The 19,624-nt window shown below is 39.5% G+C and overlaps 1 protein-coding gene across 2 annotated transcripts in view; it reads left to right on the forward strand.

Annotated features, from left to right (window-relative positions):
- Nucleotides 1-383: 383 nt before the first annotated feature.
- Nucleotides 384-19,624, forward strand: part of LOC118815567 (1-phosphatidylinositol 4,5-bisphosphate phosphodiesterase beta-1) — a 151,187-nt gene continuing 131,946 nt past the window's right edge. For both annotated transcript variants that reach the window (XM_036581774.1, XM_036581775.1), the window contains exons 1-2: nucleotides 384-665; nucleotides 8,987-9,064. In XM_036581774.1, coding sequence (XP_036437667.1) covers nucleotides 567-665; nucleotides 8,987-9,064 — 177 coding nt within the window. In that variant the 5' untranslated portion in view covers nucleotides 384-566. The remainder of the gene's footprint in view (nucleotides 666-8,986; nucleotides 9,065-19,624) is intronic.

Consider the following 19,624-nt stretch of genomic DNA (forward strand, 5'->3'; position numbering starts at 1 on the left):
AGGTATTGTTCTAAAAATGTAAAATGTAACTGTATTCTGAACACTGTCTTCACAAAATGTAAGTGTATTCCCTTTCTTTGCTAATGTGTTACCTTTTTCAACTCATCCATCAATGCTCAAGACCCCCACGGGACCACCACTGAGCAACTAGCTATTATTTGGGTGGTGGATCGTTCTCAGCACTGCAGTGAAGCGCAGGATGATGTGAAACTGAACGAACTGAGTGAGCACCATCACATTTGAATGATCTGTATAAACCGGAGTGTTGTAGTGAAAGATGACCGGGGGGCGGCGCTAGTGCGCAGCCTCACGCGCATTGGTTCTTCATAAATGGAGGCGCGTGTTCTCTCACTCGCTCACTTTAGCTCCTTCAGAGTCCGCGCGGTGTGCGAGGCTCCGTCCGTGCAGCTGTCCATTTAGTCCAGCGAAGGGAGCTGCGGCAGGATGGGGAACAGAGCGCCGGCCGTCCACTGCTCTTTTCTCTAAAGAGGGACACTTTGGGCTGAAGTTTTCAGCAGGATAGCAGGAGTTTGTCCGTTCTTTCTGGCCCGCCGTCAGCTGTCCAGATGGCCGGAGCACAGCCGGGAGTGCACGCGCTGAAGCTGAAACCTGTGGCCGTGCCGGAGAGTCTAAAGAGGGGGAGCAAGTTCATGAAATGGGAGGATGTAAGTAACAGCTTCTCTGGCTACTGTAACTGTTGCAGCAGCAGTTGGAGCAGCACTGCTACACTTCCAGTATTCGGCAACTCATTCACCTTCATGCAGTTAGGAAGATACTGTGTAAATGAAATGTGGCAGCTTAATAGGAGTCTCTAAACAAGCAATCATAAGTTTTGGTCAATGGAATTAAAGGCAGTGGTTCTACGTAGAACTTTGAGTTCTATATAGAACCATTTAAATGCTTAAATTCTTCAGATTGATTGAAAATGTGTAGAATATGGTTCTTTATAATATCTTTTTGAAAATGTTTCTATATAGCACCAAGAAAACCCTTTTTGGTGTTATATAGAACCATTCATTTTGTTTGGAACCATATACAACACATTCTCTATCAGTCCGAAGAACTGTTTCACTATGCAGGACCATTTAAGCATGAAATGTTCTGTATAGAGCTCATGGTTCTATATAGAACCATTGCCTGTATTAAAAAAATCCTTGAAAGAACCATTTTTTTACATGTGTACATGGATACTATGTATTCCCAGTGATTTTTCCCGTAAATGAATGGCTAGCTTCACTTTCCACTCTCATCTGACATGTATCTGGTACATCCAGTACATGGGAGAGACTTAGTTACTAGTGCATCACACAAGCTTATAACCTTTAAATGAGGATCAGTTTGCTGTTCTGATATTCGTGTTGCCGTGACGGTCATTAAAGAGCAATAGTTTTCCATGTAGGCCAATTTTGTACATGAAAGAAAACCTATACATCAGGAGTCAGGTCATCAGAGGAGGAAGCAGCTGGATCACTTACAGATGTGTCAGCCCATTAGGCTACATATTAAAAAGATCTAAAAGGAGCTTGTGGGGTGGTTGTGGTGAACTAAGTTGGGATACATGTTCATTGAGAGGTTTGTTTTGTGGTGAATGTGATTTTCTTTTCTAAACCACCACTGAGAATATATATACAGATCATTTTGGGTGATGTACTGCTCCTCACACATGGACTGGTAAAGAAGGACACTTGTGTGTAACTACCACACATGGTGTAACATTGGCATTTATAGAATCCCTTTATTCAAACAGACTAATGTCTACAGACTTCTTCAGAATGCTGCTGAGAAACAGAGATGGAGGCCCAGATCTGGACTTTTCTGATTCATTAAAAAGATTATATTTAAACAAATTTGCCCTTATCCCAAATGTAATCGATCAGCGTATGAAGTTTGCATATTTAGTTTTGTGCTGGAGTTATGAAGCCAATGTAGCTAACAACTAATGGGCAACACCAGTTTCTACTAGTGTTAATTCTGCTGCTAAAGAAGCAAACTTCAGACACACTTGGACACTGAACACTTGTACAGTCACAATGAGATAAACAGTGATTAAAGCTTTCATTTTTGAGAGAGAGGAGAAAATCAAGCTCCACTCTTATTTCAGATCTGAAAAAGCCACAGGTGTCCATCTTTCCACTGTGAGAAGACAACTCAGTACTATGAGCCTGAAAGGATGTGTAATTGTAAAGAAGCTGTTACAAAGAAAAAAAAGAAGAAAAATTGCAGATCAATCAAGGAGTAGCTGGTGTTTCAGAGCAATGTCCGGACCACCTCAGAGTTCAGGCCTCAACATCACTGAATGTGTTTGGGATTCCTTGGATCATGAGAAGAAGAAAAGACAATCGATTTCTAAGGCTGAACTTTGGAGGTGTGGAAAAATATGCCTGCAGATTTCTTTGGAAAACTGAAAGAAAGTTTTATTAAAGGAAGGAAACTGTAATAAATGCAGTGTGGCCAAACTAAATACTGAAAAATCGATATTATATTTAGTTGTTGAAGCTTCTGTGTAAATATCTGTTAAATAGATATTTTCTGCTGTTTTCCTGTTGCTGAAAAATGAATAACTTGTACTTAAAGGCTGTTTGGACTGGAAATTAAATGAAAGGTGGTCTCTGACTGTTGTGCACTATTGTGTGTGTGTGGAGTGAAGGGAAAATTGGGTAAATTAGGTAATTTTTTTTTGTCAACTTTTCCTTCAAGACTTTAAGACTCAATGTAACTGTAGCAAAAACGTCAGGCTTTGAGGTTATAAGATGAGCTTTTTTAGGTTTTAAGATTGAGCAGTGAGAAACTCAGGCCAGTGCAGATGTGTTATGGAGTTCATAGCTGCCTGAGTTGTTCCGTGCTGCTGTATTTTTACATTTCCATTGTGAAGAGGTGATTCAGCTTTTGACAGAAACAGAAGTCATTCATGAGAGATGCTCCAAAACACCACAGGGAAGTCATAAATTATACATTCATGGATCTCTTTCTCACTGCTTGCTGCTATGTGTGCGTGTGTGCAGTCCTGTCCATCAGTCTTTGGGGCTGCAGTGGCAGGGTTGTTTTGGCCTGTTCTAAAGCCCTGGCCCTCGGCTCTTTCCCTTGTTTTCCCAGCATGCCGCTGGTATGGGTGTGGGCCCTCCTATGGCCCCGCTCCAGACCTCATATCCAGCAGCCCTTTCCGAAGTTCCCCCTCTTTTCAAACATATTTGTCCTGTTCACTCCTTCCTTCCTCCTTCTCTCTTTCTCTCTCTCTCTCACGTCAGTATTTCTCTGCTGCTTCTTTTCCCACGTTTAATGTAAGGTGTGGGAGATACGTGTGTTTGTGTTTTGTGATGTGACGTGAAGTTGAGCAGCAAAGCAGCGTTCCTCCGGGAGCCTTAGATATGGAAGATATGGAGAGCTTTTCAGCTTTGTCAGTGTTTCTCACATTCAGTAGCTGCAAGCGTGACAGCTTGCTGTTGGTGTGGTCTCTGCAGATTAAAGACAAGCTCTGCTGAGTTCCATGGCCCTGCTATCATGGCTATATTTGTTAGTGGTGCCTACAGTATCACCTATCAGACCTGCATTGTCCAGCATTCAGTAGAATGAGCTGAGGATGTGCCAGTCAGCGAATTGTGAGCAGAATCAGTTAATACTAGGGGTGCAAAATATGTCGTCAGCTGATTTTGTGCAGTAACTTAGAAAATGTCTTTATTGTTAATGGAGTAATTATAGCTGATGATGACAACCAATAATTCTGTGTCCTGTTTTTAGCTCAGGTATGCACTAATGCACAAGTGCTATATATATATATATATATATATATATATATATATATATATATATATATATATATATATATATATATTTATTTTTATTTTTATTTTTTTTCCAGTTCAGTCGAATGGAACATAGTGGTAAATAGCTCCGCCCCGCACATGAGACATTGGAGGTTCAGTTTCCCATCCAAGCAGTAACACCACTGCTATACACTACGGGTGCAGTGTTATGCAACTTTTATGATGGGATACATTTTGCTGTTTTTGCATCATTTTTGCATCAAATGATTTGCTAACTTTTGCATTTATTTATTTAACTTCGATAATTCCAAAAATATTTTTTCCTCAAAAAACAGTGGGGTATCGTTTTATTTATTTCATTGTCTTAGAAAACATATCAAATAAATAAATAAATAACATAAACAGAAGTGCAGGATGTACGTTGTTTTCGGCAGGCGTGTGTTATCATGGCTCATAATAATAGAAATACACCAAAAATATGTGGATTATAAGGCTCAAAACTAAACTGAGCTTTACAAGTTCATTTAGAGTCAGATCTTGTGTTAGAATATAGAGCCTGGCTCCTGCCTTCTGGTTGAAATGAGTGCAAGAGGGGATTTTCTAACACGACGCATTCACTCTGAGCCAACTGCGGGATTTCTGACTCATGAACCCGAGTAGCGATCGGAAGCTATAAGCATCCCTGTCGAGTTATTTGTTTTACTCATTCAGAATTAGCACTTGACGGCTACTTGAATGGGGAAGTACAGTGCTGTGAAAAAGCATTTACCCTCCAATTTCTTAAATATTTTAGATCATCAAAGTAATTTTAATTTAAGATAAAAACAACATGAGTAAACACAAAGTGTTGCTTTTAAACAATCATTCCTTTTATTTAAGATTTCACCCATGTGAAAAGTAATCGCCCTCTAAAACTAATAACTGGTTGTGCCACCCTTGGCAGTTTGCAATAACTTGCGATGAGTCTTTTATGTCACTGTGGATTAATTTTGGTCCACTCTTCTTTGCAAAATTGTTTTAATTTGGCTACATTGGAGAGTTTTTGAGCATGAACTGCACATTTAAGGTCTTGCCACAGCATCTCAATGGGATTCAAGTCAGGACAGGAATTTTGTTGCTTTTGAGCCATTCTAAGGTGGACTTGCTTACGTGCTTCAGGTCATTGTCCTGCTGCATAACCAAGCAAAGCAGCCCCAGGCCAGCACACTACCACCACCAGGTTTGACTGTTGGTATGATGTTCTTGTGGTGAAATGCAGTGTTAGCTTAATGCCAGATATAACAGGACTCCAAAAAGTTCCACTTTTGACTCAGCACTCCACAGAATATTATTCCAAAAGTGTTGGGGGTCATCTAGATGCAGATACAAGACAAGCCCTTGTGTCCTGCAACTGTACGTTGACCTTGACTGAGGCAAGTGAGGCCTGCAGTTCTTTAGAAATTCCACTGGGTTCTTTTGCGACCTCCTGGATGAATTATCCATGCACTGTTGGTAAAATTTTGGTAGGCTGGCCACTCCTGTGAAGGTTGACCGCTATTAGAAATTTTCTTCATTTGTGGATAAAGGCTCTCACTGTGGTTGGCTGAAGTCCCAGAGCCTTTGTAATTCTTTCCAGACTGGTAGATTTCAATGACTTTGTTTCACATCTGTATTTAAATCTCTTTAAAAGGTGGCATCATATGCTGCTTTTTGAGACCATCTAGCCTGCTTCACATTGCCAGACAGGTTCTATTTAAGTGTTGTTTAGATTCAACAGGTCTGGCACTAATAGTTCCTGGATGTTGCTAGTAAAGTTGAACCCAATAGTCATTTGAATTTGATTAACTGGTTGATTGTAGTAGCTAAGGTGACACTTACTTTTTCACATAGGGCCAGGTAGGGCTGACAGCATTTTACCTTCAATAAATCATGAGATCATCATTTAAAAGCAAGATTTTGTGTTTACTTGGGTTACCTTTGACTAATATTAAAAGTAATTTGATGATCTGAAACATTTAAGTGTGACAAATATGCAAAAATAGAAGAAATTGGAAAGGGGCCGAATACTTTTTCACAGCACTGTAGCAGCTATTACTCACATTTTGTACTCGCTCCAGTAACTGAGACGTTTGGATGATGTCTTCACAAATTAGGTAGTGTAGTTGAGGTATTTTTATGTTCTTGGTTTTTGAGAAATATCATGGATCGTTTTAGACAGAACTATAGAAATCATTCGCAATATCATGTGTTTATAAAGTGAAATCTAACTGTATTTGATTCACAATGCGTATTGCAACCCTTTATCGTAAAAAAGAGTATTAACATGCATATTGTGACATCCCTAATATACACACACTTCTATATCGCTACGAGTATATATACCCACATAGCTATATTGATAAGATTCCTTGGACAAGACTTCTAATGCTGCCTTCACCTGTCATTCTACAACTACTGTCACTCCGGGTAAAGGCTTTTGCTAACTGATGTAAAATATTTACATGAAATAACCTAAATGTTTACAATAATTCTAATGGCAGATTTAGCTACCTCATAGCTGCGTGAAATGAATCAATAATCTATCTAGGGCTAATGTTAACAATCATTTTGTGAACAATTAATCTATTTATCTAAATTTTTGGATTTAACCAATTCATTTTCATAACAAAACTATAGGACAATACAAATGCGATTACAAATACCCATATTATTATTTTAACAAGAAGCAATTTCAAAATTATTTATTAAACGTTAAGACTATATCAAGAACTACCAAAACATACCAAGACATCAGTAAGCCAGCATGTTTCTCAAAAGAAAAATAAACACATTCATTTTCAGTGGTTTAAATAGGCTTTTATAATAGCCTTCCACTCTTCTGAGAAGACATTCTACTAAATTTTAAAGTATGACTGCGAGAATTGTCCATTCAGCTACAAGAGCTTGTCATTGATGTTGGGCATTAAGGCCTGGCTTGCAATTGGCTTTCCAGTTCATTTCAAAGGTATTTATTGGAGTTGAGGTCAGGGCTTTATGCAGGTCAGTCATGTTATTCCACACCAAACTCATACCTTCACCGTAACCAGTGAGCCCAACCGAAACCTTGAATAAACTGCCGCAAACCATTTTCTCTCCTCCACCAAACTTTACAATTGGCATGGTGCATGCTGGCAGGTTTTTACTGGCATCATCAGATATGGTGAAATGTGATTAATCATTCCTGAGAGCATGTTTCCACTGCTTCAAAGTCCAGTGGTGGTATACTTTGCAACACTCCAACCAGTTCTTGGCATTGTACATAGTGATCTTAGGCTTATGTGTGGGTGCTCGACCATGGAAACCCTGTCCAAGCTCCCTGATCAACAGTTATTGTGTTGACCTAATATCCAGAGGCAGTATGGAACTTGGTAATGAGTGTTACTGAGAATAGATGATTTTTGCATACTTCAGCAGTTGATGGTCACATTTTGTGAGCCTGCCCCTTTGCAGCTAGGCTGTTGTCCAGGCAGGACATTTGTACTTGACAGTAACAGTGTGTACAGTTGACTGGGGTAGCCCTAGCAGGGCTGACGTTTGACAAGCTAATGTCTTAGAAAGGTGGCATCTTATGACTGTGCCATGTTGAAAGTCACTGAGCTCTTCATTACGACCCATTCTGTTGCCAGTGTTTGTCTTTGGAGATTGCATGGCTGTAGACTTCATCATATGCACCTTTTTAGAAGTGGGTGTATCTGAAATTAAAAGGATGTGTCCACATACTTTTGGCCATGTAATGTATTGCGATATTGAACATTATAAATATAACCCAGCAGTTGTGGTAACTGTAATGTTATCGGCATCTGTGTTATATAATGTGTCTGTGTTTGCTGAATTTTCTCAGGATGTTTTCCAGTACAAGGCAAGCTCAACCCTGCATGCAAGCTGTACGCAAGTTAACAGCATTAGCTACTTGTCATGTAAGATGAAACTTCAAACGTCTTAAAACCACATGTTTTTGATACAAAAACAACCCCTTTGGTCTGTGTCATCTCTGAGACGAGGCCTTAGGCTCTCACACAGCGACTGCTCACTGCTCTATGACTGAACTGTCTCTGGGGTTTTGGCTATTCAATGCCTTCCCCTGTAACGAGCAGTGCTTTCCAAATGGCCAGCGCTCCTTTTTCAGACAGAGCGATTGATTTCCCTTTTAGTCATCCACCCGCTGCTGGACCCCTCTCGCAAAAGCTCACCCGCTTTGAATTCTCTCGCTGTGCCTATCAGAAGGATCAATTAACTCGCACTCACTCCTTCTGCCCCCTTTATCTCTCCCTCCCTTTTGTCTCAGCATGGATGTGTGCGAGTGAGCCGTATTACCTGAAATAGAATCATTCTCTGGACCCTGCAGGAAGGCCACTCTGGGCGTTGTCATGTGTGTTTCATACAGTGAATTCAAAGTGCAGGAAGATTGAGTTACAGCAGAGGAAATGGAGAAGGTTGAGACTGGCCTTCCTACCCAGGCTTGTCACGTGAAAGCGCCTGCAAGAGTTGGCACTGGTATCCCAGTGTTCTTCTCAAAGATGGGTTCCCATGGAACGCCAGGCTAGCCACAAAGTAGCTGTCCCTTTTTACCCAGAGGCACCCAGAGACAGCCTGGAGTACTTGTTTATGGCTGACATGCTTGTTCCGGTACCCTTATAACACCAACAGCTCAGCGTTTTGAACCGCTTTCTGATCTCGACTCTGTTTTGTTCCAGCAGGCAGCTCTCCTCACCGCTTACTGACGTCATTCCGTGTCTTTTGGGAGCCAGCACAGTCATGCTGTAGCTAATCTGTGCTTTTGTAACTTATTCTGGTGTCATTTAGCTGTTACTAAACATCCCTGCATCCTGCAGAACACAAACAAAAAGAAGCGGTTTGTTTTTGAATAGAAGTGTCCAATAATATCTTCAGTTGCTATGTAAAGATGGCCTGAGGGGGAAAGGCTGTGTGGTATGGCATGACACGAGATCTCTTCTGTGTCTCTTCAATGGGCCGGCTTATGACAGAGGTCATACCCGGCACTGTGTTTCGCTCAAAATGTGCTTTCTTTTACAGGAACACAAGCTTCTCTCTCTCTCAGACATACAGAGTGAGTCACTCGCAAACTGGTTCATTTTTCTCTTGTCATTGAAAAATCCAATAAGCTTTACACAAGTGCCCATTGTCTCTCTGTATGTGGTTATAAATATACCAACTCTCCTTAAACTGTCCTCTCTTTGTGTCTGCAGGACTCCACCTCTGTGACCCCTGTGACATTACGAGTTGATCCCCAGGGCTACTTTCTTTACTGGACTGATCAGAATAAGGTGAGTGCTTGTCACATCAACTACCATTCATGTATGTTACTGTTAAGTGATTTCCAAAATTTGGCTACATTCCTGCTGATTTGTCCGTGACACCACTGTCATAACAAATTATAATAAAACCTGGGGTGGGTTGCACCAGCAGTATGTAAGTGCGACACATAGGCTAGCTATAATGAATAACATAGGCTAGTATAATGTAAGCGTTAAATAAGCTGTGTTTTATGCGTTACTACATCAACCCACGTTGCTCAACACAAACTAATTTCCACATTGAACTTAGTAGTTACTACATATTTGAACTTCATTCAGTGTTGGGGAAACATTAACCACATAGAAAGCACAGAAAAAGACTAAAAACATGACTTCTTCTGGTTAACTAAGCTAAAACATTTGACGCTACATACTGTGATTTTTTTTTTTACTTACAATTCTAATCATCACTCTGATTTTCAACACCTGGAGCTGAAAGAATAAACAGTTGTAAAGAATTGTAAAGAAGAACAGTTCTTTGTCAGTTTTGTTAATTTCAACTCATAAACATTGTTTACTTCTATACTGGATATTTTTTGCATGGAAAAAATCAGCACAAGCTGTTGTTGCATTTCCATGGCAACAGGTTTATAGATTGGTTCTGACATGCTGTTGTCATGTTAAAGTGATGTATGCATTAGTTAGTTGTTACTAATTAAGACAAGATTTGTGGTGCAGCTAGATTTAGTTAAAGGATAGTTTGCTCTTGGACGGAGTGTATTTCAGTTTGTAAAAACAAATTCCATTGGCAGGGATGTACAGGGATGTATTTATTTTTGCTCGGTTGCTCTCTTTTTCTCTTCTTCTGACAATGTCTTCTTCAGCCTCTGCCATGATGTCCATGCTGGGAATACTGAGTTAGCTTCTTCTTATAGTTAGCTAAAAAGACCCATTGTGGTTGGTGTGTGACGTGGTGCTGTAAAGCGTTACTCAGCGCTTGTGAGAGGTTTCGAGCTTGCTCCTCCAAAGTTACATAGTGCTATAGCAGGCGTTCTGGGCCCGGAGTGGCAAAGACAGAGATGCCATTCTCCCTATTATAAGTCAGTGTACAATCAAAATGATTTTCAAGCTGTTATGTTAAGGTAACATTGTTAACAAAACTTACTGGTAAAATGTTCTTAAATGTAATGTGTGTTAATGCATTTAGTTTTTATTCTGAATAATATTGGATCATTTCTGTAATTCCACACTCTTAGCAAAAGGTTCTATATAGCAGTGGTTCTCACACTGGTCCTGCAGGGACCCCCGGATGGTCCACATTTTTGCTCCAACCTAATTTGTAATGTATACAGAGAGAACGACAATGTGGACCATCTGGGGGTCCCAGATGACCGATTAGAGAACCAGTGATATATAGTACCAGAAATGACTTGAAATGTTCTAGCAGAGCTCTTTTTAATGCTATTTGCCTTTCATAAAGAGAACCATGCAAAGAACCATTTCAGCTAGAGATGGCACAGATCCACTATCAGGTATTGGTATCAGGCTGATATTAGGAGAAAATGCTAGATCGGATATCAAAGGAAAAAAAAAAAATTAATCCCACACAGTCCTGTAACAAATCCAGCGTGTGTGTTTGAGTAGTTTGAACATAGTAGCCGACTTTTAGATGACTATCTTAAGTGCTTGAGTTAAAATTTGTTTATTAGCTCAGTTTTTATTTCCCAATTTTCTCCCCAATTTAGTCATATCCAATTCCACCTACTATTTAGGACTCCCCTAATCACACGATACCACCAGCTCTAGGAGGGCGAGTGCAAATACAAGCTGCCTATGAGTCATGTGAAACCACTCACCCACCACACTACTACTGCTAACACTAAACATCATTGGACAACTGAACACACTTGGAGGAGAACGCTAACCGGCAATTCTGTTACATCAGCTAACAGACGCCTGCGCTGTCTACCATCATTAGTGATGGGGAGCGGAAGGGCTATCCTACCCACCCAGAGAGAGCGAGGCAAGTTGTGCTCTCTTGGACTCCTGGTCACGGATGGCTGTAGCATCAAGCTCAGTATCTTTTTAAAAGGTTATTATTGTATTGGTATCGATTGATACTCATGGTTTCAGTATCGTTATCAGAAAAGAAAAAGTGATATGGTTCTCTGAATTGTCATGGTTCTATATGTAACCATTACCTTCGTTTAAGAACTCTTGAAGAACTTTTTTTAAGGGTGTTTTTTTCATGAAATGTTCACTCAGTGAAAAGGACAGCTGACGTTTTCAAATGGTTTAAAGCATTAAGATAAATGGAGGACAATAAAAAACAATTTTCTGCAGTTTTCACCAGTAGCAACCTGAAGAAAGTAGTCATTTCCTCTTTAACCTGGATCACATTGCAGCATACAACGGGAGAGTTCTTAGGCCTGAAGCTCACTTTGCTGTCTCCCATGACACAGCTTGATTCCCCGCACTATTCATCTCTCTTTAGACGGCCATGGGGTCTGGTGCACTGGCTGATCAGGTTGCTGAAACAAAGACTAAAGGATTCTATCACAAGGAGGCTTGCAAATGCAAAAGGCTTCTGTTGACAGAGATCTACGGCATTAGTCCTCCCTCCAGCCCACCTTTACATAAACACTGCTCAGTATAATCGCTGGATACACACTAGTTCATTAGCGCGCCGCCCCAGCTAATTTAGCTTTGTTAAAGTGTCTTTACTGAGTACAGCAGACTGCATTGTTAAGTGTTATGTCGTGTGTTGTAGCCATGAGTCTATAAATGACATACAGATAAACCTGTATCTACTTATTAGACAGTTTCTTACCTTGCCAAAAGCCACTTTTGCAAAGGGCATTTCAGTCAAGCCTGACTGGGACAAATGCTGCTGACTATATTGCTGACAGCTGTAAGCTAAAGTCATGAAGTCATCACATTGAGACACTTTAAATAGATGAACAGGAATGCCTTGAGCTACTGGAGGGACTTATCAGAATTTTGTTTTTAGCTGCACACATACAGTGCAGTTTATATGTAATTGTGCAATGAGACTTTTTTCTTATTTTGCTTATGTTCTGTTGCTAAATGAAATAGTGACAGAGGGGTGAACGTGCAGACTGTCAGCTTTAATTCAGTGGCATTTATATCTATACTGGGTGAACCATTAAAGAATTACAGCAACTCTAGATGTTTTATTAGCTCTTGTGCAAGAGAGAATGATCCATGAATTAATGAAACAGCCAAGCAGCAAGTTGTCCTATTACCCTAAAATGGCAATTGAACTTTGTATAAAAAGGGCCGTGGGACAGTTTGCCCAGTAGTTACGTAAATAAATGAAACTTAACAGTGTGAAGTGTAACTTTATTACATTTTGAGTACCCTGTATAGCGTACAGTGCCAAAATTATGTCACTGACCAGTTGTTTATGGACTGCACTGTTGTGTTCTGATACTAACTGAGCATGCTTAACTTCCCAGACGTATGTGAAACTGTGTGCGTGTATGCATAGGAGAGATATGGTTATTGAAAGAGAGAGAGGCATTCTTGTATACTGAAGAGGTTGCTAATGGTTTTGATGCTGTGATGAGTAGTGAGTGGGGCTGTCCTCTGAGACGGCTCAAAGTGTGTGAGCTCTTTATCCTTCATCACTCCATCCTGTGGGATGGGAAGAGGATGAGGACGTGTGTTTCTGAAAAATTAGGCACCGTTCCATCATCTCTGCCAGCACACCTTTTCCCAAACCTTGTTAACCACAGCTTGGGGCCCTTGTGATTACTGTAGGACTGACCACCGTAATGAAAACAAATACCTATTTTTAGTGAATTACACAAAGCCATGGAGGCAACCCTAGAAACCAACTCCAATCTGTTTTTGTACTTTCATGTCTGCAGCATTCAATACGTTTATATCAGTCTATTTATGGTAGCATGTTGTGCTCATGAGATTATGAGATTGACTATTGCCATGACGACACACCCATAAAGTGTCTCGATTGGATGTGCCTGATTCGGGAGGCACCAGTGGAATCCAGACGGGTGTAGCCTGAAGAGGCGGAACCATCTGGAGTTCCAGACCCCAGACCTAATAACTCCCGCTTATAAAAAGTGTGTGTTTGAGTGAGTGCATGTGTGTTTGACTTTGTAAGAAAAACAGAGAAGAACTAAACTGACCTTCAAAGTCAGGACCAGCAGCATGATCCTGACTTTGTAAAGAGCTTTTAACAAAAGCTCAGTGGTTAATTTTTTAAAAACTGAATGGGAAAAATAATTTGTATTTGGTTATTGAGGTGAAGTTTAGGGTTAGGTTCAGGGTTAGACTTTGAAAGCCTAACTACATATTTGTAGTTACATATAAAGTACTATGCCAAGGTTTAGACACCTGAGAAAATGTTATGTTAAACCTATAAGGTTTTTAACTGGGCAGTAAGTGTTTTGCTTCAACAAACATTAATATTAGAATTAATACAAACAACATTATTACAAAAAGCATTGGGCCTCATTCACCATCCATTCTTAAGAAGAAATTTCTTGTTAAAACCCACTTACGCAAGACTCTGACTTTCAAACGTTTTCTTATTTGGGATTTGTTCCTAGTTAAGAACAAAATCTACACACACTCGAGAGCACAAAGGTGTAAATGACATTGCGTTTTAAGAATACGTCATGAATCTGAGTAGACTTTTTCTCAGAACCTTTCTCAAGTATAAATTTAAGAAAAAACTTAGGAAGATATTGATGGGTGAGGCTCAGTGATTTTATATATGTTATTGTTTGTGTTAGACCATTTTCAACCCTGTCCTTGAAGTCCAGTATTATTTGTAGTTATTGTCCAAACCCTGATTTGGCTAATCAGTATTTCATTAGTTTAAATCAGGCGTGCTGCTGATGACATGTATTAAATCCATGCAGTGGATGGGGTCATCGAGAACACGGTCTGGAACCAAAGCTCTGTTCTTGTAGACAAAACATATAGTAGTACACAAAAGTTTAGGTGCCCTTGGTCAAAAGACATGCTTTGTTGGTTTTTTTTTAAGTGAAAAAACATTCACATCCTCTATAGAGAATACACTTCTTCACATTGTAATGCACAATGATTATCAGGATTTAACTTATTGGGGGAAAATAAAACATAAAATATGTCACATGTCACATTTTATATTTTATTTTATTTTTATTTATATTTTTTCCAACATGTAAAACTCTAAAAATCAATTAAATTAGCAGAAAATGCCATAATTTAAGTTTGTTCCCTGTAGAGGAGGTGTTAACTATTTCTCACTTAAAAAATCAATGAGACATGTAAATTGACCTGGGGCTTTTGATTTGGTAGTTTTCAAACTTATGTTTCAAGCATGTGTTTGTATCTCTTTAAAAAATCCTGTTACTTTTTACTGCATTAAAGGTTCCACATATGACTTTTTAAACATTAATATGGCAGCAAACAACTGTTTCCTTTATAAAGATGTAGTGGATTAATGGTGACCTGAACAGGGAATGAAGTCACATCCCCTCTGTGTGTGCTGTAATCCAAGCTTCTCTGTTTTTTGTTTCCATGGCCGGTCTGGTCACAAATGGGTGTTAGTCCCACCTTGTGAAAACGTTGGCCTTCCCCAAGTTTTGTTTTGCCCTCCCCAAGAGACAACAACAGTGACCGCCCACACAGTATTGTGTATGCAAGATAGAGGAGTATAGTAGGAAATATTCCAGTAAAAGTCACCTTCCAACTTTGAATATTCCTTAAAGTTGACGAGGCTTCCAGATCTTTCTCGACTGAATATACCTCAAAGTTGATTGAGGTTGGCTTCCTATATGCAGTTTGCTAACCCACAACATAGCTATGGTTAGTTACATTACTTGCTGTGTGGTTGTTTGCTCTAACATTATATGATGGTATTTGTCCATACAACATTTGCGAAGGGTTTTATGGCCTCGAAGATGGAAAAAAAAACACGTTTGCCAGCCCGGTGTATTTTGCCTTTACAATTTGGGGGGCAGAACTTCTGGAGGAACATTGTAGGGAGGGGTGTGTTTGTTTTGCTGTTGAGGTCAAATATCAATAATCTTTTTCCCAAATCGTAAATTGTGGTGTCAATGTTTGTTTGCAGTTATACTGATCTGCAGCCCGCCACCTAACACAGCCCAAAAGCACATTGAAACACACCAGGATTCTATAAAGATAGATTTATGTGCAGAGGTTCATGCATCTGTGTATATTTATGCCCAGATGGCTTGTGTGACAGTGCATGTGTTTATATTTACTTCCATGTGTAGTGTGTGTGTGTGTGTGTGTGTGTGTGTGTGTGTGTGTGTGTGTGTGTGTGTGTCTGCCTGAGTGGTCCTATGGCCTGCCGAGCAGCTGCATTCCTGAGATTCCTCAGAAGCAGGGCTGTGTTCCATGTTCTGCACTCTCTAGGGTCCAGCCTGGCCAGTCCGACACCGCCGCTCTGGGATCCGGTCAAAAGGGTCACAGCCTAACACACTCCACAGCTAAACCTGACTGAATGACTAGCCTCACTGACACTAGCTTTAATAGTGTTTACTAGTGTCAGTTAAAAACTATGGTAAAGAATTCTGGAAATCTTAAGTGTCCAATTAACGTTTTCAATGCGGTGGATGCTAATGTATGCTTACAGTTATTCTAAAATTACGCTAGAACTGTGCAGTTTTAAAAATCAATAAGAAATTTTAGATATAAATGATAAACCTGAGCTGTAGACAATTTTGTGATGCATTAAAATGTAAAAAAATTCTTCACTGAAACCAAAATTCTGGACACAATGGGCCAAAAACCCCCAAAAGCTGACCACAAATAAAAACAGATTACATAAAAAATAAACTTACTAAATTACTATGTTATTGCAGAATGTAGTCTACAGTGTGTGCCACAAAGTCCTCGACAACAGACGGTGTTTGGGCATCCAAGGCAGCAGGGACTTTCCTTTCTGCTGGTGTTGTTTTGCTGTATTCTGTGTTTCCAGCAGGATGTGTTTTCAAGTGGTATCAGACCTGTAATGGAAAAGTTCTTGGGCATTGTATCCTCTCTTGATACTTGTCATGAACAATGACTACAGTGACCTGCTTGTATAATGTCAGTCATAGAAACCATGGGCATTTCACTCTGCTATTGCTCAGTGTTTGAACGTGTTTGTGCTGACCAGCAAAGGACACCAGATAACAAAGAGTGGTTTTGATCACTAGCGAGTCTTAGGTTTTAACTCTTTGGTTTAGGCTTATTTAATCAAAGTGTTCTGGCTTTTTTGCTATTTTTATTTATTTTCAAACAAAAGTTTTCGATGGCTGAAATTACGATGCATTCCTAGATTGTTAAAAGTCAAGGAAGTCTGTGCAACATTGCGAATTAAATTATTTTTATCAAATCATAGTTTAGCCAGATAACTTAATACTGTAATTATCAAAAGCTTATATTATTTCATTGGCGATGTGCAGCTTAGTCTCTTCGCCATCTTTCTTGGAAACTGCTTACATCTGCATCCTACAAGAGTAAAGCGGTTGAGAAGGGGGAGAGACGTATGCTGTGCATGCATCCCTTGTAGAAAAAGTTCTGTTATGAGAACTTTTTTTCTGAGCCAAGGCATCTGAAAATACCCTTGAATGTCTAGCTTATAATATTTAAAACTACTCTATATGCTATTTTTGCATATAGACTACCATTTTTAGTATCACAGGTGGTCCTAGACTTTTAAATGGTAATGTACTGATGTTAGAAGCAGAAAAGCAGAGTTCAGAAATGCTAACAAAAAAAAGCTCCTGCCAAGTCTTCCTGTCCAAGGTGGCCTGGACAAGAGGCATGTCACCCCATTGCTGTGTCCAGCTGCGGCTGGTTTGAACGGTGCGTCTGTGTTTTACTCTCTTTCACTACACTAAAATCAGAGCGGTGGTATGTAAACAGCAGCGGTCATGTGTTTTAGACATTTGAGTTTGTTTGTGTGAGGCTTCAGGATCCCATTTCAGTCTTGTTTTGTATTCCCTTAATATCTCCTCAGACTGAGCCATGAAGGAGAGCCAAACCACAGCGTTCCTCACTCGCACCCTTCACACCTTTTAGAACGTCTTCCAAGCAATGCCAGTGGCCATTGTAGTGGCAGTGCAGATGTTGGTTCTGAACAAGGTTTTTTTTGTCAGCAGTGGTGGCAATCCGTGGAATTTCTTAAGCTACACTATATAAGATTTTTTTTGTTAAAATTGAAAGAAGTAGCATTACTGAGTTAGGAGGACAAAGGCCCAATCGCATTTCCTATTTTTACCCCTACCCCTTGTTTTAAAGTGTCACCTTGCTCCTTGGAACTGTGTAACAAGGGGTAGTGGTTGAAATCCCCCCCTACAAAATGGGACAACCTCAAATAAAAAGAACATTACTTCATTAACAGGCTACTAGTGGTGCTCTGTAGGTGACCCTGTCAGTCTGCAGTGATAGCAGAGGAGGGTAAAGTTCAGCAACCTTGCTGCTGGGCTTTAGTTACATTTAGGGAATCATATGCTTTTAAAGAGGAGGGGTGCGACAATTATTTATCGCCTAACCCTAATTCTTTGGAAATATGAAGCTGACGTCACGTATTCACCAGCTTCTCATTTGAATTTTCCTGTTCCACCTTAAATGGAGCAGCTGTGGCATTCTGGTGATAAAGTCTATTTAAGGTATAATAGGAAATTTAGCTAGCTAGCTACCGAGAAATCAGCATACTGTTAGTGACTTGTTTTTTTTATGTTTGTTATGAAGAAAAGGACCATAATACGCTGAAACAACATTAAACTACAACATTTTATTGGTTATCGTAGTTTTTAACTGAGAAAATTCTCACATTTGTGGGGTTTTTTTTGTGCAGCCATCTTGCCGGTTTTTCTTTTTTTCTCATAACACTCACTCGTTTGGAGTGTGCCCCTGAAAAACATCCGTTTGGAGGGCGATGTAGCCCTAACATTTCACCTTACCCCTCCATCTCAACAAAAATCGGGAGACCCTACCCCTAGGTGTGAATGCACAAAACGGAGGGCTAAGTGCTAAGTTTTAGGGGCAAGGGGTGAAATGGGATTGGGCCAAAGACACACTAAAATATGGTGTGTGTTTGCGCTGCTGTGAATCCCCTGCAAAGCCTAAAGTAACATTTTAAAAGTCAGAGATGTCAGGTCGGATTTTGTGGGAGTCTTTCAAGCCCACGTCAAACATCTTTATGTAGTAACCTCACGTACATGGGCTTATAAAGAAGGTCTGGCTTTACGTTTCATCTCAAAGGTAGAATCAACATTATACTGATGAAGATGTGATGACAATGGTACATCATTCACTTACATTTTACCTTGCATCACAAAATGTTCTTCCACATGTTGCGTGCATTTCCACATTATCACCAGAGGGGTCTCCAAATCCCTCAATCTTACATAGCTTTAAATAAGTTGAGTTGTCATTTTGCTTTGCTATTAAAATGTACTTGCATAGTAATGACATAATTGATTACAGTTGATTACAATTATATTCAGTTTGTTTCCTGCAATGACAGGTTCAGGTAAACGTTGGGCCAGAGAAGCCATCAAAATTGTACATTTTGAGCATTTTATTTTGACATATTTTGTCATATTTTGTGGACAGATATGTGGATGCTGTGCTGAAACACCTGGTACATGTAATGTTGACTTCTAAAATTTTTATTGAATTGATTTGATAAGGAGTGTTTTTTTGATTATCAGTGTATCAGTAAATAAGGTAACGTTAGGGGTTGTATTGTTTACTTTAATGCACTTTTACATCATTTTAAAGGGCCCATATCCTATCCTTCTTATATTTACGTGTGATGTTTGTGTTAATGTATCAAAAACATCTTCAAAATTCATTTTTACATGACATTTTTTTTTACATTTTTACATTTTCTAACCTTTCTTAATCCCTTTTAGTTAAACAGTTTGTTTTTGTTATTGTGTTTTTAAGGCTGATGTATGTAAATGAGCTCTGTTCTGATTGCTTTTTGAATGAGGCAAAAGCAATGCAGGCTGAGACTCCTTATAGCTTCAGCCTAAGTGAGTAGGGCTACACTGATGTAGAATAAATTGGTGATTATATGTAAATGTGTTGGTTTTCGTGATATTAGAGTGACAATGGTCCTCATTCACCAATATCTTCCAGTTTTTTTTCTTAAATTTGTTCTTGAGAAAGGTCGTAAGGAAAAGTCTACAACAGATTCATGACGTGTTCTTAATCCGTGGAATTGTTCACACCTTTGTGTTCTTGAGTGTGTAGATTCTGTTCTTACCTAAGAACAAATCCCAAATAAGAAAACACTGGTGAATGTCAGAATCTTCATGAAAACTGAGTGGGTGGGTTTTACGAAGAGATTTCTTCTCAAGAACAGCTACTGAATGAGGCCCAATGAGTTCAAAATGGGCTGTTTTTGCAGCTTAGTTTCTATATATGGGCTAGATTGGAGAGTGAACATTATATTTTAAAACTTTAACCATATTTATGTACCACATCAAACCTTTTAATTCAGGAAAAGATTTTTTTTTCATAATGTGAGCATTTTAAGATCCCCTTTGGTAAACAGCGGTTTTTGTGTATGTAAGTCATCTAAATTGTCCT

The sequence above is a fragment of the Colossoma macropomum genome, unplaced genomic scaffold (assembly GCF_904425465.1).
Source record: "Colossoma macropomum unplaced genomic scaffold, Colossoma_macropomum, whole genome shotgun sequence".
Taxonomy (NCBI): domain Eukaryota; kingdom Metazoa; phylum Chordata; class Actinopteri; order Characiformes; family Serrasalmidae; genus Colossoma; species Colossoma macropomum.